Source organism: Liolophura sinensis, chromosome 2 (genome assembly GCF_032854445.1).
Source record: "Liolophura sinensis isolate JHLJ2023 chromosome 2, CUHK_Ljap_v2, whole genome shotgun sequence".
Taxonomy (NCBI): Eukaryota; Metazoa; Mollusca; class Polyplacophora; order Chitonida; family Chitonidae; genus Liolophura; species Liolophura sinensis.
Window position 1 is genome coordinate 9,779,340 of NC_088296.1, and position 26,444 is coordinate 9,805,783.

At 39.1% G+C, this 26,444-nt stretch overlaps 1 protein-coding gene and 2 long non-coding RNA genes across 3 annotated transcripts; all 3 read left to right on the plus strand.

Annotated features, from left to right (window-relative positions):
* The first annotated feature begins 3,237 nt into the window (after positions 1-3,237).
* Positions 3,238-9,291, plus strand: LOC135462437 (uncharacterized). Its single transcript, XM_064739660.1, has 5 exons — positions 3,238-3,325; positions 5,211-5,279; positions 5,934-6,077; positions 7,360-7,671; positions 9,225-9,291. The coding sequence occupies exons 2-5, from the start codon at positions 5,216-5,218 to the stop codon at positions 9,263-9,265; spliced, it is 561 nt and encodes a 186-aa protein (XP_064595730.1). The 5' UTR covers positions 3,238-3,325; positions 5,211-5,215; the 3' UTR covers positions 9,266-9,291.
* Positions 9,292-14,595: 5,304 nt separating this feature from the next.
* On the plus strand, positions 14,596-21,954 carry LOC135463159 (uncharacterized). Its single transcript, XR_010443530.1, has 4 exons — positions 14,596-14,681; positions 18,658-18,726; positions 20,089-20,232; positions 21,828-21,954. It is a non-coding gene; the product is annotated as an uncharacterized LOC135463159 (long non-coding RNA).
* A 64-nt stretch (positions 21,955-22,018) lies between these two features.
* Positions 22,019-26,359, plus strand: LOC135462936 (uncharacterized). The gene is made up of 3 exons (XR_010443510.1): positions 22,019-22,118; positions 22,618-22,929; positions 26,213-26,359. It is a non-coding gene; the product is annotated as an uncharacterized LOC135462936 (long non-coding RNA).
* The last annotated feature ends 85 nt before the right edge of the window (positions 26,360-26,444 follow it).

Sequence of the window (26,444 nt, forward strand, 5' to 3'; positions counted from 1 at the left end):
GGTAACAAGACGACTTGGACACGAGTCGCTATTCCACTCAAAAAGGTCACCTCATTGATCTTTTGTGAGATCTTATTCGAATGTGAAACACTTTAGGACGGTGTTAGACCACAGTAATTAATTCTACTGTTTACCTTTTTTTCTGTGCAAAACAGAAAGATCAAAAATGCCAGTTGTTTGATCTACTGTGGATTTACAGGGCACCATAGAGAACTAGGCGTGTCGAAAAACATTTCCCATGCTATCAAGTTTGTAGTTGTATATCTAATATGAACAAACTCTATCACCTTTTGATATGATTCCATTTTTGACAACGTAACAACAACAACAACAACGTCGAAACGTTTTTAAAATTGGCCGTGGATTATACATATATCTAATCGTTAAGTAACAACTTACTTAGAGATTGTCTCCTGACAATTTTCATTATTGCCTTTTATATGTTGTATATCCTTTACTGAACAAATTTCCAGAACATATTATCTAATCATTTTTACATTCATTGGTTGAAAGGAACATCCGGTTTGCTGATCAAATTGGTTTCAAAATTCACGGTTTGTTTAAAAAAAACGGACATTTTCTGTGTCATATTCATTACCACAGAATACAATAAAATGCACTACACGATCATAAGTATATACGCTCAGATTGCTGTTGCCAAATCGTCTTTTCCCTGACAGGTTTTTTTGTTCATGTCAAAACGGAATCCTTACCACACTTTCTCGTCACGGATGATTGGGGGTCACCTTAAATAATTGAACTGACTGAAAACCACACAATATGACGTTAATTATTTATGAAAAGCTTTACATAAACTGTTGTACATTATTATTGGCCATTGTCTTATAAATACGTTATTTCAAAATATATAATGAAAAAAAAAAAAATAAATAAATAAAAATCAAAAAAAATAAAAAATAATGTCTTTCTGTTCAGTCTGTGGTTTTTACATCGTGTTGCTATACAGAATCAGTGTACAAATTTTCAGCTTTCTAGAGCAAGACGTTTTAATTGTAGTTTTGTTGGAATGTTAGACACGAGTCTTTAGACGTTTCCTAAATGTGGGCCCTGGTACCCATGTCGAGCACGCATGCCCGGTTAGCGTTACAAACAAAGCCCACGTGGCTAAATTAGAAAGGATTGAAATCGTCGGCAGTTTGGATAACTCAGCACATTTCATGTATTTTAGGTAAAGTTTTGTGACACATAAAAATTTAAGAAATCTTTCAAATTAAAAACTAAGATAAGTGCACAAAAAGCCTGCAATGTTGTGGTGTGCGCATATATGTCTTCCTCAATGACCGATTGTGCTTCGGCGTACTGATGTAGACTTGAAAGCGATAAGTGACTTATTCTGTCCCGATTATGAGAGGCTTAATTATTTCTGCATCTATAATATGTACTATACATCTGTCTCACTCGATGAACAAGACAAAAATGACATATATACATATATCTTCTTTATTACTCCATATACTTATCCATATTTATACATATAAATGTTACCGATATTATGTAGTGACTGAAATACACACTTATGTACAAGAAACGTCTAATCAGTGTTAATCCGTTGTAGAAGTGGCAGACGATGTCTTCAGATGTATCACTTCAGTTCGCCTTGTTGTCAGATTTATTAAAGACCTTAATAATGATACAGTAATAATTATTGTAAGGTTATGGTGTTAATATCATTACTAAATGGTGTTATAGTGCTAACGTCACGATGTTAGTGCAATAACGTCACTGTGTCAGTGCTATTGTCATGGAGTTAGTGCTAACGTCAAGGTGTTAGTGCCAGTGTCATAATATTAATGCTAACGCCACTGTATTAGTGCTATAATATCATGGTGTTAGTGCTAACGTCATGGTATTAGTGTTATAATGTCATGGTGTTAGTGCTAACGTCACGGTATCACTGCTGCTATGTCACGGTGTTATTCCGTAACTTATGGTGTTAGTGCCACAATTACCGTGCTATACTGCTGTAATCGATGTCCATATTACTGTTAACATTTTGGTGTGATTCCTAAAATATCAGTGTCAGTGATAAAACTGCTGCTGTTGCTCTTTCAATAACTGCTATGGCTGCTGAGTTAGGCCAAAAATTTAAATATAAAATATGACTCAATACCAGAATTAGCTAATACACTTTCGAACAACTGACCCTGGTAATAAAATTTTTATATCCTTGCTGAATATTTCATCTAATATCAGTGGCATTGTTGAAATTTCTGTTTCTAGTCCTGACATGTTTTGTTAGTGTCCAGTGCAAATACATCTATACATGTATATTTATGCCAGAGGTAAGATTACCGTCGCTGAGTCGAAATGTCTGTGTCAGAGTTAAAAATTTTTTGTCGGTGTCCAGTGCTAATATATTAATGCTAGTACTAAAATTCGTATTTTTTGTGCTAGCATGTTATAGAGGTGAATATCCGGAATATCAACTTTTGCAGGGAAACTTTGATGCCACGAGGAGACCAATAAGAAATTGTTACACATAAAACTCTCTCTGTATATTACGTTATTTATATATACCGAATGTTGATACCCAAGTTTTCACTGTACGAGTGCCCGTGTGTTTTACTCAGAAATGTGGTTTTGTTTAAAAAAAGTATTAGGTCTAAATTAATGAGTCTTAAAAAATAACATACGGTGCCGCGATAAAGCTGAAATAGTGCTGCTTTTTACCGTGTGGTCATAACTATCTTGCTGTTTTATATTTCATTATAAACCTCATTTACATTTTTATTCTAGTGATATATTGTTTGAATAAATTTTTTTCTTGTTCCATTTCTTTTCCTTACATTTCAGCCAAAGAGATCTCACGGCAGTTACGGCAGTGTTATTTGATTGTTTTTACAGCACTACCGACATATTTTGCGAAATGTTACACTTGGCAAGTAATCGCTCTTAAAGGGTAAAATTAGGCCAATGTTTGGTTTATTATGGTTAAGGTTTTATTCTAACTGTCCATGTAAATGCCTAAAAAAGTAGCAACGCATTCGCCCCTAGAACCATGGCTTTAGCAGGCATAGGTAAATATAATTGCAGTGATGAAGATTTTGAGTCACTCTAACGACTACTTCGTCGTCTTATGACTGTCAAAAAAGGCACGACGTTAAATCCCAAGCACCTACTCGTTCACTCCTTGACAACCATGGCATGCATGTGTTATACTATGTCGTTCACTGTCCCAGGTCCGCCCCTGACCTTAACTTTGTCTGTGGTAAAATAAACAAATGTTGGTAAGAGAAAAGTGTATAATCTGACCCAGGTGCTAAGTGCATGCCTCACTCGTAATGGAGGGAATCCACGTATTGAGGTAGGGATAAGTTTTTATATTTTGTTTACTGTCTTCTTTTAAATAAGACAAACATTAACAAATTCAAGGAATGGACATACCAGTGAAATATGTAGACATTAATCAACCACTTTTATTCACAAAGATGGTAGACTTACCTGATTTACACTGCCAGTTGAATGTCTTTGCCATGTAGGGGAAGAAAAACCAATTCGCTCCTTTTCAAGGAAAAAAATAACTTTGTTATTGAACTGTGGCACATAGCTGTGCACAGTAAAGTCATTAGAGGTTAAGATACTCGTCATCGGGATACGAGTAGGGCCTACGACTTGTGCGCGCGAGCCAAGCGGACTCGTGTCGTTGCGTTGGAAACTTGTTAAGCTACTCGATACACATGAGTTGCGCCCACCAAGTAAATAAGATCAATGCTGTATTTTCATGAAGTCATCGATGACATAGACCAAGAACAACGCATAGCAGAGGGCTGTTTACAGGATTACAGCATGGACTGAGCTTGAAAACTGCGGCACGAAAGCACACTGTCATATTCATAAAATGCATGCAGCTGACAAATCACGTTTTCTCGGCTTAATTTCTGAATTTGTTTATTTCACATTCAAACAGATTAAATCTATAAAATATAGACTCGGAAACTCGGAAATAAGAAATGCACAGCTCGTAGAAAAACGAGCCGACAGTGCGACCAAGATTTGACAAGCGTGACGTCATACACAGATACCGATGATGTCAGTCGTTACTTGTAGGTCGTCCACTAGTATCTTATGCCCTGTATTATTTGTGTTTTAAAATAGCTATTCCTTGTGGAAGATATAAGCAAGAAGGGAACTTTTCTTTTACCTGTTACATTTTGGGCAAATCATGATTTGCCAATTTGAAAGCTTTGTGCACCCCTGTTTTTTCCCTCCCATATACCGGACTGCCGTTCATATACATGTATGTGGGAAATTCTTGAGGTGAAGTGAGCGTCAGGGACACAACGCTGCCCACATATAAACACCTAAAAACACTGACATATTTGAAGAATCTTTTCATTTACTTCCCTGTGTATGCACTAAGAAAAATATTTGGGCCAACTGATGAAAAAACATCTGAGGTATACAATTGAGCTAATTCAAATCTTAAAACTGAGTCATATGACCAGATCAGCGGCGTTGTGAAACTCATCTGGTTATATTGTTGACTCACTTAGTTAACTCAGTTACATAACTCAGATTTTTTAGCCACTTGACTCAGACTTCTCTCTCAGAGCAGGTTTGGTGCGGACTGCTTTACTGATAGCAACTGTGAAATCCTAGAGGAAATAAATCTGTAAGTCCACAGTTCAATTTGTTTGTATATCAGTTGATACCTACTCAAACCTAAGTCTTAAACATCCGGTGTTTTAAAAGAATTTGATACAGTTGGAAAATTTCCATCAAAAATCGACCTGTTTTGCTAGAACAATGTTTCATTAATTAAGTAATTTATTTATTTATTTATTAGTGTTTTACGCCTTACTCAAGAATAGTTCACATGTACGGTGGCGGCCAGCATTTACTTTGGGAAGAAACCGGGCAAAGCTTGGGAAAAAGACCTTTCGGGGGCTGGGCAGTGTTTAATGGCCTGTCAGCGGATTATATTTCAGTGTTTTGTTGACATGAACTGTATATGAGTGTTTAAATTCTGACTCAGGCTTGAGGAACATCGTTTAATGCCATAGCCCTGGTACATATAACCAGCACCTGAAAATACATATTTCAACACTTCACTAAAATGTTTACATCAATTTGGAAGCAAATAAATTGTACCAGTAAGAATGCGTGTCATCGTGTTGCAACTGTAAAACAAAACATTTTCTTAAAAACACAACAATAAAAATATAAAGTATAAATTTTCTCTTTTTCAGAAACAATGTCAATGGGCCGCCCGCTACAAGAGTTGCTTGTACTAGGCCTCGTTTTTGCAGCATCTTTGGGTATGTCTACACAATATGGACTATTTTCAGTATCTATAAAAGCAGTGAAACCATTGATCATTGTTATCTGGTATCGTGCATTTCTTGAAATTCAGTCATTTAACACCCTAAAAACCAAACTGCGCTTTCAAGTGCGCATGTCATATGCATGCTACTCTTCCAAACAGTAGTCAGTTTACATATAAGGCCAAATTGTATACCTTCTTCCAGGGGAATGGCCATTTGGGTCAATTTATTGATTTGATTGTTTTTTTTTACACCATACTCAAGAATATTTCACTTATACGACTCTGGCCAGCATTATGGTAGAAGGAAACCGGGCAGAGCCGGGTAAGACCCATAACCATCCGCAGATTTCCAACGAACTGCCTGAGAGGATGCCAGCATGAGCTGGACTTGAACTCACAACAACCACATTGGTAGGAGGCTCCTCAGTCATTGTGCTTTGCTGACAGAACATAATTTCAAGGACCAACAGACTCGACCATGCTAGAAGTTTTTTTTCCGTTTAACAACTACGGCAAAATCAAGTATTATGGACGCGATGGTTTGCGATAGCCCTCCACCTAATTACACCCAAGCCCCCGCGAACTCGCAAGACCCCTGAAATGTTGATATGACTTATTAATGAATGTCGTATTTTACCGCCTTCAGCTGCGCCTGTGAGCCAGCACTGCACGAGTAACGCCGACTGCTCGGACCCAAACTCCTCCTGCCGACCCCACCGATGTGACTGGAAGATATGCCAGTGTAATGTACACTATGTCATCAACCGCCAAACAGACATGTGTGAGAAAGGTATGTTCACTGTCGTCTTACATAACTGTGAACACTAATTGCCGTGGACTATTTTGGTGTCTCCTTTCATTGCTTGGTACGGAACCGAAAGTTTTTTTTATACTCTTTTTGGCCAGTAGAAAAAATGAATTTTCCAGATTTAGTAGCCAATGATAAATTATTATTTCAAATATTGGCCAAGTCGGGAATGTCCCCGCGTTAGAAGAATGGCATCTATTGGCCAAGTCGGGAATATCCCCGCGTTAGAAGAATAGCATCTATTGGCGAAGTCGGGAATATCCCCGCGTTGGAAGAATAGCATCGATTGGCCAAGTCGGGAATATCCTCCTGTTAGAAGAATAGCATGTATTGGCCATGTTGGGAATATCCCCTTGTCAGAAGAATTGCATCGATTAGCCAAGTCGGGAATATCCCCGCGTTAGAAGAATGAATCTTTTGGCCAAGTCGGGAATATCCCCGCGTTAGAAGAATGGCATCTTTTGGCCAAGTCGGGAATATCCCGTGTTAGAAGAATGGCATCTTTTGGCCAAGTCGGGAATATCCCGTGTTAGAAGAATAGCGTCTATTGGCCAAGTCGGGAATATCCCCGCGTTAGAATAATAGCATTTTATCCACTTTTTCAATGTCAAAATACAGAACATTCTTTAGTTTCCTGTCCTAGTGTCAAAAACTCCAGTTTTCTGCCACAGTGCCATATACGTCACGTAAAATTTTCAACGACTGCAGTTCTCGGGCACACTGCTATACCTCTCACAGTGTGAACGAGATCAACATTACTGGCGACAGTCACTTTCTTCTGTCACACAGGAAACTTTTGTAGAGAAATCTTGAACAAAGATAAAGTCACTGGCTTCAGTGTGATGAGTCGGGTAGTGGTATCTGAAAGACATGTCTCACGACCTTTGCACTTTTTTATTAATTGATACATAAAAGTCTTGAATTCAGTAGGTTTTTGAAGTCACTGGCCAAAGGCGGTGGTTTTACCCAGGCACATGTTTGGTTGACTAAGGGCTTTGAACCGCTATATACCGGCGTTTGTAGTGTAGTCCGGTACCGCTCAACCTTATTTTGTACCAACTCAAATTCCAAGAATGCGCAGTAAAACGTCAAAAAATGCTGAACATGTAAAAACATGTAAAATAGTTTACTTGTATATAAATCATAAAAGCAAATCTAACAAACAAACAAACTCAAATCCTTGTATTTGTAGAAATAAACAGCATAAACTGGTATTATTCGTGCATGTGACTAAGGAATTCAATTCTGTTTTGTTCACCTCCAGCCAGTGTTATTGGTGACCCGTGTAACAAAACGAAGGACTGTTTGCCCAGGCATTCCATCTGCTCTGCCAACCACACCTGTGAGTGCGAGGTCAATTTTCTCTCCACTATAGACTTGTTTTGGTGTATAAGTACCGCCCATGTTGCACTCGGTGACCTTTGCAACAAATTCAATAATTGCGGCATCGGAGCGGAGTGCAAGTCTGGAACGTGTAGCTGTAAGCCATGGCACGGAGCGTGGACAGAGGATGAAAAGTGGGCGGGGTTACCGCAGTCCAAGTACATACAATGCCAGAACAAGAACTATACTCTGAGTAAGTTGTCCCGGTAAATGGTACATAGAAATCATTGATAAACTGATATTTTACTTTAATGGAATGTCATTTGTATTTCAAGGTATTTCAAGGAGATTTTGCGATAAATTTGACGATCTTCTGTATATTGCAGGGAGGAGTTGGGATGTTATGTGCTTGTACAACTTGGTATTTACATGTACAGCTTGATATGCACATGCGCAGCTTGATGTGTATGTGTGTGTACAGCTTAATACGTACATGTACTGCTTGATATGTGCATTTACAGATTGATATGTACATGTACACCTTGATATGTACATGCACAGCTTGATATGTTACACGTGCAGATTGATATGTACACGTACAGATTGATATGTACACGTACAGATTGATATGTACACGTACAGATTGATATGTACATGTGCAGATTGATATGTACACGTACAGCTTGATATGTACACGTACAGCTTGATATGTGCATGTACAGTTTGAGGTGTACACGTACAGCTTGATAAGTGTATTTACAGCTTGATATGTACATGTTGGAAGATTAATGTGTACATGCACAGCCAAATGTGTACATGTACAGCATTGATATATACACGTACAGCTTGATGTGTACATGTACAGCTTGGTATGTAAATGTACAGCTTGATATGTACATGTACAGCTTGATATGTACATGTGGGCTTGATATGTGCCTGCACAGCTTGATATGTACAATATACAGTTTGATATGCACATGTACAGCTTGACCCCGTGTAGCAAGCGGAGCAGCTTTGCGGTCTTTACACTAGCAGTGGCTTGCGGAATATTCTCCTAACCTCAGTTAGCACAGTACTCCTTTCCGGATCATGAGATCCAAGTTCAAATTCAGCAGTTCCTCACAACCTTTAAACTGTTACATTTTAGTAACGGTCGGCATAATGCCATTATACATGTAGTGACTATTGTGTCAAGCCCACCTACCGGGAGCGTGAATACCTGTATAGTGAGGTTTATATCTCAGCTGGGTGGATGAGACACTTGAGCTTTGTCTACTGAGGCATGCCATGATTATACCCCACAGCTACAAACTGGTGTGAGGGAAATTTCATCGGTGTGAGGGAAATTTCATCGGTGTAAGGGAAATTTTACTTGTACATATACTGTCCTCCAATAAACTCCAGCGCGGCGCATTGACCCAGGAGCCTGTCTCCAATGCAGTCGCTGTGAGTTCAAGTGCAACTCACGCTGGATTCTTCCTCGGTCGTCGTGGGTTTCCTCCCGTGCTTTAAAAAGTATGTAAAAAAATTAAAAAGTAAAAATAAGCATAAGTGAAATAATTAAATCAATCATGCGGTAAATGTTCCATGGCTGTTGCAAATTATGTTGTGGTCATTAAGACATTTTGGTAGATCTTTTTTTTTTTACTAGCTGTGCTAGTTCTTACAGATATATTCCTTTTAGGAATGGCAAACAGTATATTGCTAACATCATCATCATCACCAATTCCACGGGATAAAGAAAAAAATACCACCGCATTTTAATTACATCATGTGTTGTGATAATCTATTTCTTTTCTTCTTCAGACGAATGTAATGGAGTAACATTTGTGCCTCCCAGTGGGTAAAATCACCATTTTGTGTGCCATTGTGTTTTCCATTTGTGCCTTCGTTTCCCACATTTTTTTTGGTAAATTTCGCAAATTATGGTCAGTATTTTTATGGATACAATACAATCGTTAAATAAATGTAAATCTCGGTTGAAATACAACATTCTTATCAAGCTTTATTTGACTCCACGGGCCACCGTAAGAAAGGCTTATCACGTGGTCACCTTCTAAATAAAATAGCCGGCAAAGGACAAGAGCATTTAAATATTCTCCGGGACTGCTGTCAATCATAATGAAAGTAACCATTAAGAGAAGGAAAATTTTACCAAAGATGGTCGTAATTAAAGTGAACATAAAATCTGCTACCGCATATACATAGAATATATGATGTAGGACAGAGTTTCCATAGAAAAATATGTAAAAGTTTCCTGAATGTTTCGAATGTGGAGAAGATGAAATTCAACATTGGGATATGACACTGACGAACAATTCATTCCGAGTAACCATGTTGTAGAAGCCCTTATGAACTTGGCCAATCACTAGCGCTGAAAAGTGTCACGTGGCTATTGCGTCAAAAACCGAATTACCTCTCGATTGTCAGTGTGGTTTCCCACAGTACATAGACAGATAACGAAGCAACAAACTGAATTTTGCGGTTAGTTTAAGTGTTTAATTGGTACATTTTGGACCACACACTTATAAGCAGGTATCTGAGAACGGTTGCGTACATGTTGGGCAGGAGCTAGCAAGTAAACCGCCTCCAGAGGGTCATTGAGGGAAAAAAATATCGTGACTTTGCATTATTTTTCCTTGGATTAATTATCAGAAATTAAAATCTGAATGTAAGACTGTGTTATAACAAGAAGGTTCTGCTATGTTGGGTAAATTCCCTGATGTTGATACAGCCAGCTAGGCCTAATGCTTACACCTATGCAGGACGAGGACGAGCAGGACCGCTAAAACACGACACTCCTGTCCACGAACATCGCCCTGACCGTGTGCCAAACTTAAAGAAACATTGGCCATATGAAAACGGAAGAGAGCTGATACTCTTTGGTTGGGTATCAGTCGTTTTTATTTGTATTTTCTCATTGTCACATTGTTCGATATCACTGGTACGGGAGAGCTCCTAGGGTTTGTGACGTCACTCTAGACAGCTATAACATGGCAAAATGGCGTCACGAAATGAGCAGATAGGTACTGACGATTGTTTGCTATTTTTTTCTTGATAAGGGGTGTAGATTTTTAAAAATAATTTTAGAACATTTCACCGACCCACAGGTGGTCGTATGTGTTTCCCATCTGCCCAGTTTCCTCCCACCATTACGCTGGCTGCCGTCGTATAAGTGTTGTTGAGTTTGGCGTAAAACACCAAGAAAAAAAAGCAAAATTATAGTTTAACATGATTTATCTTGAGAAGAGCATTGAGCATATCGGTTTAAGCGACAGTTAACACGTAAAAGTAAACAAGAACAGTGACAAGACAACAGCGTAATAAGGGGAAATTTCCCCGGGTTCTGCCGGACTTTGTTCCAGCGTAATGCTGGCCGGCGTCGTGTAAGTGACATGACAACAGTGTAATAGGGGAAAATTTCCCCAGGTTCTGCCAGACCTTCTCCCACCATAATGCTGGCCTCCATCGTATAAGTGACATGACAACAGTGTAATAAGGGGAAATTTCCTCGGATTCTGCCAGACTCTCTTCCAGCGTAATGCTGGCCGCCGTCGTATAAGTGAAATATTCCTGAGAACGCCGGAAAACACCAATCCAGAAAAAACGTAACAAAATGCATGCCCCTTAGCATTTTGTTTTAAACAGAATTAAATAAACAAGTACACGCAGCTTAGCACCTTGGTTTAAACAGAATTAAGTAAACAAATGTAGGAATGATAGTTGCAAATCATTACACATCGCTAGTCCACAGTACCCAAAATACTATGTTCACATCACATTTAACATACAATCACATTAACACAATGCAAAGGCCTCCGAGATGTCTACCCGCTTAATATTTGTATATTTTTTGGATTGATGTTTTACGATGTAAGCAAGGATATTTCACTTTTGAGACGATGGGCAGCATTGTGGTGGGAGAAAGCCTGAGAAGCGTCAGGGGAAAACCCAAGGCCATCTCCAGTCCCGCTTTATAACTTTCAATCGTGTTTCGGGCACCCATGTATACATCAATAGTTATCTCCAAGAAGCTGTCTGGCCACAATACAGACATAGGGCCACTTTGACAAAACATCGTAAGTCATGTGTTTTTTTTTTTGTAAAAGACGTTATCTAGGTCTAAGACACGTCATTAGAGGAAAAAGTTACGAAAGATTGATTTACGAAGTTTTGTGAAAGTGGTCAATATTTCTATACATGCTACCTCACTCGAACGCAATACCTAAGACACCGAACATGACACATTACATCGTCAAACAGTTTGTTGACACCGAATCGATCAGAGCTTGGCCTAAACCCTTGACCCCATGTACGCTGGACAGGAGTGCGGATTTTGAACAGGTTATACCGGATTTGTCTGGCAAGAAAATCAATCAGTGTAAAAACAGTTGAATGTTTAGAGTAGCTCTTTTCCTATATATCAGACTTGTTATAAACGTGTTACTGTTTGTGTTACAGTTTGTAAAAATCTGCATAAATCAGGTCGCATTATGACTCGTTATGGCCCCAAGTATTTACATTTCATAAACTACATTTATGCCAGCGTCATCTGTGCACATGTTAATGTTCAAAGTACATAAAGAAGTTCTTAGATTTATGAAGCCGATCGCAACATACCTTTTCCAAACTTTAGAAATATTTAAACACCATAAGTAACACAGGTACTATTCTCATATTAAGCTAAAGTCAATGAATTGAATTATTCCTATTCAACACAGGAATGAGTGAGTGAGTGAATGAGTGCTTGGGGTTTAACGTCGTACTTTACAATTTTTCAGTCATATGACGACAAAAATATCCTTAGAGTGCTTGTTATGTGAATCCTTGTTGCAGGACGGATTTTCACCGCTTTTTTATTTTGTGCGGCTTCACTGAGACGTCTTACTGAAGGCTAGTCAGCAGGCTCTCCACAGCCATTATACTGATACGGGTCAACCAGTCGTTGCGCTATCCCTTTCATGCTTAACGCCAAGCCGAGGAAATTACAAATTCCACCTTTAAGGTCTTAGGTGTGAATCGACCCAGGATTTACCCTGGACCTACCGCTCCTGAAGCGGACGCTCTACGTACTGGTAGTAAATACATGAAAGTGAATTGAATGACATATATGGATATTTGCCAACAGTTTCTGGCGTAGCCTCAGGCTGGTTTCAGGCTGGTTATAGAAGCGGGTGATCCGCTCGAGAAAGTTACACTATCTTCTCATGAGAACGTATTCATTTTTTTGATTGTAGCTTAACGCCATACTGAAGAATGTTTCAGTTATACAGCCAGTGCTATGGGTGGAGGAAACTGACTTTTAGTGACAGCTTTATTTATTTACTCCTTTATTCGACTGGTCTTTTCCCCATACTGTTTTACTTATACATCCACAGCCAGGATTTTGGTGGGAGGAAACCCGGCCGGGAGAAACCTCACGGCTACCCGTTGCTGAGTTAATACCAAAGCTTTACACGTGTGACGGAACAGATATCCACAGGATAATGACGGAAGGCAAGTGGTCTTCACCGAAAGTTAGACGGCGCAAAAAGACGACAAAAACACGGCTACGTGTACCTTATCGCATACGGATAAAAATACCATAACCCGAAAAGTTTGTGTTTGCATGCGAAGAATCTGCTGGTCCGCTGTTTCCCGTCTGAATTTGCAGATGCTTATGCTTAAACTTCTACTTTAAATTTTATTTCATTGCTTATCTTTTTAAAAAAAAAAATCACCAGATCGAAACAGAAGCAATAATATAATCAAACAGAAGCAATAATTTAATATTAGTTTTGTTTAAAATTCATGACAGACTCTTTATGACTGAAGAATACTTCAAAATATTCGTATCCATACTGACGTGTATAACGGCAGATAGTCTTGTACTCACTCGGGAATGGCATGTTTACAACAGGTATGCACAGCAGAAGGTAATGACGTTTCGGTATCCGCATTTGTCTCACAAACAGCCGTCTATAATCCTTTTTACGGACGAAACTAGCATTTGTGACCTGGATTCTTCATGTATCACAATAGGCAGATATTTGCAGCCACCGGGCTATTGTTACCATGTGTGCCTTCCATCCATATATATACTCAGGACACTTTGTTTGCCTTCTTCTCAATTAAAAAGAAGAAGTCTTCCAGGCTGAACAAAATAAAAATTAACACGTTGCCCCATTTGTCACATTGATATTCCTGATTTGAAACAAAAGAAGAATGTAAATGATCGATTGATAAAGATAATGTGCGTAAACCATGGTAAATGTGAGAAAGATAATATTTTTTCCACATTTGTATCCCTGGTCTGTTTTCTTTTCACTCGCTTCCCAAATAGGGTTACGTTGTTTTAGTGATAAGCAAGAATAACGGACTGGGGGTTTCCACGTGATAGCAGTCCCTCAATCTATAGAGTATACGTGCATTTTTAAAGACTATTGAAAATTTTACACATACTCAAGAATGGAAAATATATAATGATTTGTCATTTCACATCCTCCGTGGGGAGCGGAAATATGTTGATTTCTATAACTTAAAACTATTGTGTTATTGCATCGAATAACACATTTTAATCGTATAGATTTGAGAACGCGCTGATTTCCGCCATGTTTTATGCATGTACATATATCGGGATATATTACACACGTGACAGGATGGAAGATGGAACAAGTAATGTCGCAAACGGTTTTGCGTGACGACGTTGACGACGTTACTGGATGTAAATTCAATGGCTGCTGGACGTTATATGACTTGATTTCATCCAATGAAAGGCAGAGAAACTTATACCAGATATAATAAAGGGTATTATGTCATATTCTTATCTTTCTGTATTCACAGGGCTGGGCGCTAAGCCACGCAACATGAAAACATAAGACTTTAGACCTTGTTTGTGTTGATAGTGTACTGTTTGTAGCCTGTGTGTATTTGTACAAGAACATCGAAGGTAAGGAAAAGAAGTCCCATTCTTATCTCTGCACACATGTCTCTTCCGTCATAAACATTAGTGGAACAAACACTTTTAAAACTCACAACGCAAATATAAAAAATCACTTCTTAGGGACGCTGCTATGCACTTGTAGATACTTATGCTCATCATGGTGTGTACAAACTATGTCAGTCGTGCCAACAATCCTATGTAACTTGTCAAATTACAGCAAAGACAAACATTAAATCGACATAATATAAATTGCTTTGCACTTTATTTCTGTGTCGTGGTTTGTAAACCAGACGGAGTTATAGTCGTTTGTACCCAGAGCTTATTTTCAAACCTCTGATCAGGTAAGTTTTAAATATCTGTGCATGAAATTTAAACTTTCTATTTACATTTTTATTTATTAACTTCTTTTTTTTATTTTATTATTTATTTATTTCATATAGCATCAGTGTTTAGCGTCATGCCCAGGAATATTTAACTGATATGCAGTGGTCAGCTTTATGGGTGGAAGAAACTACCGCCCTCCAACAGGTATGCTTGAAAACTATTTTGGCTTAAGGCATCAGCTTAGAAAGCATGCATTGCGATGTACAGTGATTCAGGCCTGATTTGTTCCACACTGAAACGTTATTTTCAGTTAAATCTTCAGTTAGCAAGAGAGTGAAAAGAACAAAACTGGACAGTGTTGTTCACAGATTTTATGATAGTGATATAGAAATAGTTTTAAAACAGCAAAACTTCGACTGGATTTGCGTTGATCGAATTTTTTTTTTGCGAAAAATTTCTGGCATAGCCTCTTTGATGCTGCGGTTTCATTTTTATTTTATGGAAGACATTCATTTTATTTATTTATCTATTTGATTTGTGTTTTACGCCGTTCTAAAGAATATTTCACTTATACGGCAGCGACCAATATTATAGTGGGAGGAAAACCGGGCAGAGCCCAGGGGAAACCCACGACCATCCGCAGGGACACACCAATATACTTATAGGCTTACTCCAGAATATTTCACTTTAATACAATGCATATGATGGTCAACCTGCGGATGGTCGTGGGCGTAGCGGAAGCTGGGCAGAGAAAGAAACCTATACAGCCCTACGGCTGGTGTCGGTTCCTCACAAACCATGCATACAAAATTAATTAGCTGTAGGTCATAAAATTTATCACCTGTATACACAGTCCATGAGCCAAGGTTCCAAATTTCATGTATTGGTACCATCCAAGGTGAGCAATTCTCCTGGCCAATTTTTTTTATTGGTACATGTCTTTAGTTCTTGTTTTGATATGATAGCCTTCACAGATGTGTGCCTTTGTTTGGGTTATGCCCCATTCAATAAAAATACTTATTTTTCAATTTGCTAACTCATGTATTGCCAACAGTCTTACAATAACAGCGCTATTTGCGTCCCCTCCCCCCCCCCCAATCAACTCAGGAATAGAGCCTTTACCTTTAGCAATACTTCCTTAACTACTTCAAGCTAATCTTTTCAAATCTAATTGCAAAGACATTTGTTGACATTTTAGTGCTATCTGGGTTGGAAGAGGGGTGAGCATCAGGAGGCGAGAAGGACTGCATCAGCAGTTTTTCTTGTAGCCAGAAAGCGACACAAGACATAAAATTTATGTTTTCTAAAATTTTGGGGCATTCTTCTGTGGTTGTGTTAACAATTATCTGTTGACTTCCGGTCTAAATATCCACATGGCAAATTCCAAATGGCACACAGTAGGAGTGTTTCCATGTCTCCAAACAACAAAGGAAATCGCAAGACTTTTGATTCTTTCAGAGGGACATTCACTCTTTCATTTATCACCATCCTGCTCCTTCATTTGAAGTGTCATAAGTTTTGCATGTTGGCTTTAATTACACAGCCATGGGTGTTGGCAATAATTGGTTTGTTGTACGGTCAAGCTGTCCAGAAAAGGAAGAAGATTTCTCTTCTCATCCGAAAAGCAAAGTAAAGTGACTCATCCAAATACCTCTGAAACATGATTCTTTGTCGACACTTTGACCTTGATGTTAAACCTGTCAAGCCAAGTACTGTTAGACTTAGAAGGGGAACATTCCTTATAAGAAGAGGTTTTCATTGTACACTTTCATTAACTTCTACAGTCAGTTTCTATCCTTCCCCTGTACTAGGCCTTGAAGAATAAATGAACTATTATGGAATAACACCGCTATTTCTGGAGGAGGACTTATGTTTGTGTACAATCTAGAGCTTCTCATGCACGACTGCAGATTCGAGGTCCGTCTTGTGTAGGGCAAAGATTCTTTGGTCAAGTTTTTGGATTGCTGTTCTAAGTATGCCGCCACCTGCACCAAGCTAAGCAAACTGGATAGAAGGTTCGTTATTTTGTTTTGTTTTTTTTCCTTCATTAGAGAACAATTGCATCCGAATGATAATCCTTGAAACATCTAGCCTGCTTTACTGCTTGAAGAGAGTACGGGCACAATTTCATTTCCAAAGAGCGAATATCCTGAGATTATCAAACGTTTTGGGGTAGTTAGTGTATCCCTAGAAAATCTACAAGTGATAGGTACAGGTTAATCACGAGTACCTTTGGGTGGTAGAGTCAAGTCTTTGTCATGGTGAAAATATTACTGAACTAGCAGTCATGTTACATTTTTGTAATTTGTCCGTGTTCAGATTCTGTTGCCTGATGTCCACCCTCGTTGTAGGATGTTCCTCGAACCTAATCTTCTTGTGATATCAAGGATTCAGAGTCATCATCAAAACATTAACGATGCCTGACTGTTCCATTTGCATAGAAGTGGATTCATCAACGAATGATATATCCATTAAGAAAATTTTTAGCTTTAGGGTCCATTCAGTCAATGCCTTTATGGCTCCATACAAGTATGTCTGTGAAATTTAATATAGTAGTTTAACAGAGTACTTTTATCAAGCGGCAAAAACCTTATGTGACGTCACCGGTCACAATAAGGTCAGAAAAGGTCACTCAAGTATCCAGAGTTTTAAATGCAATGTAACAGGTTGTAAAAGTTTGAACAAATATTTCGTCATAATACACTTCAGAATATTTGTTTTGTCTTAACTTCAAAGTAGACATTTAAACTCTGCAAAGAGTATTACACAATAATTTAGTCCTTCATCTTAGTGTAACTTCAATTACCAGTATTCTTGATGGAAAGTCAAAAAATCTGATGCAAGGTTTGCTCTGACATTGCAGTTTTCGGACTTGTAGATTACAGCTAAGGTAATGACACGGACGTTTACATACCTGAGCTAATCTACCTTAACTCATTTTAATAACGGGTGTAAATAAGAGAACGACACAGCTAAGCATATGAACTGTTGATAAATATACAGTTCAACTGAATATTCAGCTAATAGCGTACACGAAATATAGACAAAATTTAGGCTGCTAAAATTCCTTTGCTTCGTAAACAATATAAACCACCCTTTTAAATTGACCTTATTATATAATTAACTGAGACTCCAAGATATATTGTAATTCTTTTGTAATTTGCGCAACGCCTTACAAAGTTATTTTTTATTTTATCAAAATGTGTGATAAATCTACCACTGTAGAACGGCTTCCATGTCTTAATTTTACTTTTACTGACCTAATAAACCGCCTCAGGTGTTACCAGTACCGTGTCTGGCCCATTATCATTGTTCAATTTGCAGAACACCTTAAATGGCCTAAAAATTTAACAACAAAAGAACATTTAGGAGGTTAAAAATGTCATGAGATATTACCTTTAGTGCTAAAAGTTACATTTTCCCAGTTGTCTATCACTCCTCTCAAAGCACCTTTCTAAAATCAATTGAACTCCCAAAAGTAAATGTGTGGGCTCAATAAACCACTTTCAGTCCGCTGTTTTCAGCCTGTCATTTCACTTCTATGTAAAGAAAATTTTACGTAAATGACTGATACTCGGGCTATTCCATCAGAGATTTTAGCATGCAACATGATCGACCGGTAAAGAATAAAATTATGTAAGTAACATAATAAATACTTTTATTAAATCTTATTGAAAAAAAACCCCAAAAAATAAATGCAGAGATTTCATTCCACTTTCACCCATGTCAACATTTTATACGTCCATCTGTGTATTCAAAGGAAAATTGTCTTTGTCCAGGCTGCTTTGGAGAAAAATATGTCTTCCTTCAGATACATTTACATTTACTGGCTTCTTTATGATGTTTTTCGGGAACATGTTTAGCATTCGCGCTGTTTTATGGGTTTACTATGTAGGTACATTGTTCCTAAACACATTTACCGTATCATTTTGAACGCCATTAACATGATGAATAAATTATTTTAAATTTTAGAAAATAGTTTTTTGTTTCAAGGACAGGTCAGAATGAAACCTTGGTTACTTGTGATCCTCTCCCTAGTCTCCGGAACACGTTGTATTCAAGGTAGGTCATGTGTTTACTGTTTAAATTAGTTTTAAATAGTTAATGATTTATGGATTTAGTTGTTGTGTTAATCCTTTAATTAATCTGTTAATCTGATTATTGTTACAGAAACCTGGGTAACGCATCAGTTGTGGGTTACTTGCTCAAGTCAACTTCACCTCAATATAGGACTGATTGATTTTGATAGCCCTAGACAATACAACATTGTATCTGCGTTTCTCCTCATTGCAATGTTTTGTAGTCCTCGTCAATCATCGGTTTCCCCTCAATGCAATGTTGTGTTGTCCTTATAAACCCTGTGCTACACCTCGATGCAATCTTGTGTTGTCCTCATCAATCATGTGCTACGCCTCGATGCAATGTTGTTTTGCCGTAGTCAGTCTTGGCTTTCGCGTCATTGCAATGTTGTGTAGTTCCCATCAATCATGTGCTACACCTCGATGCAATGTTGTGTTGCCCTAGTCAGTCATGGGTTTCGCGTCATTGCAATGTTGTGTAGTCCTCATCAATCATGTGCTACGCCTCGATGCAATGTTGTGTTGTCCTCATCAGTCATGTGCTACCCCTGGATGCAATGTTGTGTAGTCCTCATCAATCATGTGCTACGCTTCGATGCAGTGCTGTGTAGTCCTCGGTAATCATGTGCTAACCTATACTTTTAACTGCCTGGCCAATGAATGGGTTAGCCTGTCAAGTTAAATCAACAGAGGAGTACTTCATTCAGGAAAAAACAAGTCTACTGATAAAAACTGGCCCGGAGATTAAACTTTTGGTATGATTTTTATTGTTCATTGTTTCTACGCTACAGTGAAATGTAGGTGAACATGTGTTAATGTTAACTGTTTGAATTATTCTTTAATCTCTGCACACACAACAACCAAAGTTTAATAGAGCATTGTGTCTGCAATGGCATAAAGGGGTGGGTGTATGGAATGAGGGAAGCAAAAGGTAGTTGAAAACACACAAAACGCACTCCCCATGCCCCTCTTTTATCACCGCTAACACTAGAGAGCGACTCTGCGCTGTAAGGAGTATGTACATGACAAAGATTACGTTTTTTTATTGATATTAACACAAGCTATTTGTTATTTAAATGTGTGAATAAAATGCTGTGAATGTTTTGGAGGAAATTAATTTTGTGCATAATTACATGCATTAACAGTCGTACAAAGTCCTCTTATAATATACGAATAATATTGGCATGACTAATTACAATATTGTCTGCTGCATAACACGTTTCTCTATATCTGCACGTGATCATATCTGACTGAAAAATTTCGATAATTCACCTCCAACATGAAAAGGAGCTGGTCCTATCAAAGTTTGTCCAAGTGTGTAACATTCGTGATTTATTCATTTTAGGCGCCTCCCTGGATGAGAAGTGTCAGGATGACAGCGAATGTGCAGTTCCAAACACAGTGTGCAAGCCTGATCACTGTTTGGTATCCACCTGTCAGTGTAACATGGGATACAGGCCGAACGCTCAAACAATGCAATTTGACAAAGGTGAGCATAATACACGATTTAGACAAATCTTCCAACGTGTAAGTAATTTTGGCAGTGAAATGACTCAGACCTAAACAAGGTATCTCTCAATATAGTTTTCGTCTTCATCCTTTTTGTGAGAATGGCTTATTTGTCTGTTTATTTCGTGAAATACAATAACAGTACACAATAACGTGTTTCACAGGTGCATACACGTTGGTTGTAAGGTTTGGGAACTGGTTAGAACTCAACTCTATTTAGGTAGTTATCTGAAAAACATCCCTGCTCTAACAGCTACAAAAGTGTTGAAACCACTACATTATGGGTAAGGTAAAATGATACAGGTAGTCTTTCCTAAAGTGTAACAAAAAATGTGGAATATTAAAACTGAAGGATAATACGTATCGCAACCAAGTGTGTCCTCTCATATCTACATCGAGTGACGTTACGCATACGAACACATGCAGTCATCCACTGCTTAAGTATAACCACAAATAACGCAGATCGTTCGAGCAACATTTTGAGGTCAATACAGCATAATTGCCATCCTCAACGTCATACGTTAAGGAAACATTGCACCAGGAAAGATTTGAGGGCGCCAAACATTTTCACTTTGAGAACTCTTCAGTTATAGGGGTTAAATTAAATAATTGAATATAAATGCTTTTGAAACATATTGTAAAATGTATTACTGTTCCCTCTGTTTAAGGGTTTAAACTCTGCGTAGCGAGATATCCAATCTTAAAACATTAAAATCAATGAACACTGAAACAATACGCTGGTGACACGCCACCCAGGGGCATTGGGCTTCAATAGTAAATCGGTTTGATTTCGGTTTGATTCCTCTTTGGCGACAGGTCGCCGGGACTATTAGTCGGTAGATTAATGAATGTTATTTTTTTCCCGGAAGTTGTAGCTATAATGGTGGCTGTAGTTGTCGTGCAGGAACTTAAAAAGCATCGGAAGAAACAAGGGAGGATTGGAATCGAACTCGCCTCCCTATCTGCCAACGGCTGATTTGCTTGTTGCGGCAGTGACATTTTGATCTAATAAGCCATAGGTCATAAGCGTCCACGGAAGTTTTTACCCCAATGTGCGAGTAACATCTCCCGTAAATCTTTATGTACGTTGATATTACCAATCTGCCTAATGATAGTAGTATATTGCACAATATCATCGAATCTCAAGCAAATTCTGTTGAATAAGAAATGGTGAAATTAAAATCTGATCTCAGAAATGGCAAATTGATACAGGTTATTCCTTGACAGGATTCGGTCTTGTGATTCTATTTTAAGAACTTTAAATTGGGAACTCTTAAAACTCCCTTACGCCTTTAACGAAACGACACAAAACTCTTGTGTTCTTTCTTCTATTACTGTAAAATAATTGGCATATGAAGTGTACCAGCACTGCAACGTCACAGAGGGAAACAGTGTGTTTTACTGCGATTAGGACCTTCTGTGTAGCTCGTCCGAGGGGTGTCCCATTAGATTGTTATTTGTTTTTAAATTTATTGTTTTATCAAAATGGTGACAGGTTTGAGACTTCCACATTATAGATCTGATCTAATATTTTAAATTGTACTGATTTTTGAATTCTGAAAATATCTTTAACAGTAGTTTGCAGTAGTACAACATTTAATCCACCCTCGACTTCGACAAGCAAATCAGCGTCATCCACCACGTCCACACGGTCTACGTTGTCATCGGCTTCCACAGTTCACCCCAGGAATACAGCCAGTGAAACAACGAGAACAGTACCTCCTGTACTGCTTGGTCAGAACTGTACGAGTGTTAGAAAATGTGCCGATCCTCGAGCAGTGTGTCGACCACATCGATGTGACGGAATGGTTTGTCAGTGTGATGTCGGATACATAACCAATGCTCAGCTGAACATTTGTGAGAAAGGTTTGTTTTTTTGTTTTGTTTTCCTGTTGTTTTTTTTTTTTTTTGTATTATTTTTATTGAAGAAATCAATCGAAGTTTGACCAAAGAGGATTTGCTGCTTTGAATCTGGAAGTTTGTCAGGTAAATGTTGTTTGTTTACTCGCGGGACTGTGGTTTTCTCCTTTCACAAATCAACTATCACTAAGTAATTCAAAAAATATATCATATATTTTGCCATTTTGGACATAATACTGACCTGACACAGTTAGTCATACTGGGTGTAGCAACGATTAATGTTCTGTTCTTTTCAGAAATCTCATACATAAACTAACGTTTTTTAACGTGGATCAAACATCCCGTAAATGCTATACAGATGCGGATACATCTTTCTATTTACCTTGTACCGTACTGACCATTTTATGGAAAACCAAAAAACACTTCTGTTCAGTAAGAAAAGACAACGTATATATTTAACTTTTTGTCGGCACTGTAACGATTATAACTATCAACTTGTCTTTAGCCAGTCTCATCGGAGAACCTTGCAACAAAACCAGAGATTGTCTGCCAAGGCACTCCGTGTGTAACTCGAAGAATCTGTGCGTGTGCCACCCCAATTTCAGAGCCACATCAGACAATTTTTGGTGCATTGGGACCGGTTACAAAGCACTCAGCGACAGTTGTACCACGGGCGATAAGTGTGGGATAGGAGCGGACTGTCAATCCGGCAAATGCGCATGCGTCAAATGGCACGCCCCTTGGGGCAAAGAAGAGAAGTGGTTCGGAATTCCGGCGTCAAAGTTCAGTCAGTGTGAAAACACTAATGCTACTCTGAGTAAGTACACAAACAAATGAAATCATTCTTATGCAAAAGTCTTTTCGTAACAGAACACCATAATATCGTGGCGTTTTTGACCGCTATCTTAGTGACCCCTCAGAGGCCCGCGCCAAAGACGCGGAACACGCGCCCATCACCCTGAGAAGGAGGAGTACTGCCATTGTGACGCTAAGGTCACGGTCAAGAATGAACGCTGTCAACCAACATAGAATCCGTGTTCATACAATGCGAAAGTTAATATCAACTCGTGGAATGAATGTATGTATATGTGTGGCTGGGGTTTAGAGTCGTACTTAACAACAGTTCAGTCATATGACGTCGGTTGCCCTTAGGTGAATGTACATACCTTGTGTATTCATGTGGCAGGGCGAGCCCATGCCGCGAAAGTACTGCCGTCGCTAAAATACAATGCCAAAGACACCGTCTTCAACAACTCGCCCCTGGAGGTAATGTTGATTACATCCGACACCAAATCAGCGACATTCTCATCAAAGCACCCAAGCAAAAACCAAATATCCCCCGAGAAGAAAGAACGGCCATCAAGAATCTACGCTCCGATAATACCATCACCATCGCCCCTGCAGACAAAGGAAGAGCCACAGTTATACTTGACAAGAACAAATTCAACCAACTAGTCAACGACATGCTCAGCGACACAACGACATACAGGCAAATAACCAAAGACCCCACACCGAAACTAGAAAGAGAATTTAGGGCAAAACTCAAAGCCCTGCAGAACAGCAATGAAATCGACATCCAACTGTATCGAAAGCTCAACACCACGGACCCTAGAGCACCTTACGCCAGGGCAACCATCAAAGTTCATAAGAACCCGATCAAAGCTCGACTCCTGATCTGCTCCAGAGGCACTGTCCACTACGACACGGCACAGTACCTCACTAAACTCCTAACACCGCTGGGTAAAACTTCCAAATCTTACATCAAAGACTCTGCAGAATTTTGCAACAAAATTAAAGACATTCCAGGCACAGCCCAACTGATCAGTTACGACGTCATCGACCTATTTACCAATATCCGTAGAGTAGAATCCCTAGACATCATACGACAGAAGCTGAACAGCGGACAACACCCTCTCAACACAGCCATGAAACCTGACAGCATAGTCAGCCTTCTGGACTCGTGTATGCATTCCATCTATTTCACGTGGGGGGATGACATATATGAACAACTCCACGGTTTACCGATGGGATCTCCCCTATCACCACTTATCTCCGAAATATACATGACAGAATTTGAGAACAAAGTCTTAGCTGCAAGCCCCATCAAACCGTTGTGTTGGTTCCGTAAGGTAGATGACACATTCGTAGCCCTAAACAAGACTGACAACCCCCAGTCCCTACTTGACCACCTCAACACCCAGAACAACAGGATACAGTTCAACATGGAACAAGAATGCAACAAAACCATACCGTTTCTGGATGTACTTATTAGCAAGAGGAACGACAAACTCCTCACTTCAGTATACCGCAAACCCACACACTCAGACCAATACGTAAATTACCAATCTAACCAACCTAATCGGATCAAGAGGGCAATAATATCTACCCTAACAAAACGAGCCCTATAGATATCCAGTATCAACCTCCAAGAAGAAATAAATCACCTCAAAACAGCCTTCACCACCCAAAACCGATACCCCCCACAATTAGTGGAGAGAACGATCAGTAAAATCCTCAATCCAGCTAACAAGACCAGAGCAACGAGACCCGACCACCCCAATATATATATAACCATTCCGTATATAGGCACACCAAGCTACCAGATAAGAAGACTCCTACATGACAAACTGAACATACAAACAACGTTTACCTCCGCCTCTAACCTTAAAGCCCTACCCAAAGCCAATGGAAAGAAACAGCCAACCCATAGGGAAGAACCCAAAGGATCTGTGTACTGCATTAATTGTGATTGTCAACAGCAATACATTGGAGAAACCGGTAGACCACTCAATGTCAGAATTGCAGAGCACAAAGCCTCAGTAGAAAAATTAGATGGAAAATCAGCTTTCAGTGACCACTTCAGAGCCCATCCAGAACACCAACTCCAATGGAACACAGTTCATACCCTACAGACTATAAAAGAAGGAAACTGCTGGAGGCCATCATGATCCGACGACACAATCCACAGCTTAACCGAGACAGCGGGTACCACCTACCGAGCGCCTACAATGACCTCATCAGATTAGACAGTGACCTCCTTAAACCCTGAAGCCATTAACCCTGAAGTTATTATCTATGTTACATTGTTGCCTGTTTTTGACACCACTCACTCTCTTACTGTATATATGTTGTCTTGTATCTCTGTATATTCATATGGTTTGATAACGATGTAAGAACCTACATCGAAACGTCACCAACACAATAAATCCAGGAGTTGTTATCCATAAGTAATGCCTCTGTCAATCAAAGACACTGTACATGACACCCCATCCAGTCACATATACTGACACCAAAGTAACCAGTCCTGTTCCCTTACTTTAGTCTCTAAGTGTTGAACGCCAAGCGGGATAGCAACAAGTATCATTTTAAAGTCTTTGGTATGGCCCACCCGTGGTGTTATCCCAGGTTTCCCGACTTCGAGGAGGACGCTCTCACCATTAAGCCATCGAAGCGGTCATCGTGGAATGAAAGTAAAGCTGCTTTCATACGATGCAATTTGTGGTACTGACCTGTAGAATTCGACACGTGCGTTAAAATTAGGAAATTACTGAAGCCTAGTTCAGAAGCTGGAATTTTTTGTTCAATGCGAAAGGGCGCTTGAACAGCCCAGATCTATTCTGTTAGTCGATTACAACTGGTCGACTCGAGTATCATTCCTGGGGAACGCGACTTTAAGCAAACTATGCTGTGTACCATTTGTGTCTTTCGAATGAATACAGATGCCAACCATCACGCTTCGAAGGTTTTTGCATTCTAAGTCATCTAGACATTAGATTTAGACGATAACAGAGAGTGGTTTTGTTGGGGGAAATCCCAGTGCCATCGGTAAAGCACTTGTCTTTGGCAAGTTCCTGACGTACTCTCTCACCTGTACGGCGTCAGATGTATATGCACTACATTGGGATGGAAGTGAAGCGGTCTCCAAGGAACCCGGCACTGCGCTAACGGCCACACGAGCGCCGTCGACGCCCTATGAACACGAAGGGCGCAGTGAAAGTAACGGTAAAAACCGTTGTCGAATCCTAAATATTACTCCTACGTGTTGAGGAAATCATGCTGTTTCACCTTTACACAAATAACAAATTTACTCTGTGTTACAGACGAATGTAACGGAACAACATTTGCTCCACAAAGCCCGTTATGTCAAGCAGACCAGGACTTCATACTTCAGTGCACACTCGCCGGCGATCCAACAAAACTGAATGAGAATATAAAGCTACGAGTGAATAAACTTGTAAATTAACTCCCTTCTTGCTGTACTATTTTCTGTACTATACAAATTAAAATACTGTACTAAATTAAGGTGCAAATCATCGCATGAATAAATAAGAA

What these genes read in the sequence shown, in the direction of transcription:
- LOC135462437 (XM_064739660.1), top strand. Translation starts at nt 5,216, where the DNA reads ATGTCAATGGGCCGCCCGCTACAAGAGTTGCTTGTACTAGGCCTCGTT. An exon ending in CGTTTTTGCAGCATCTTTGG is followed by an intron (nt 5,280 to 5,933) that starts GTATGTCTACAC and finishes TACCGCCTTCAG; the next exon opens with CTGCGCCTGTGAGCCAGCAC. An exon ending in GAACAAGAACTATACTCTGA is followed by an intron (nt 7,672 to 9,224) that starts GTAAGTTGTCCC and finishes TTTCTTCTTCAG; the next exon opens with ACGAATGTAATGGAGTAACA.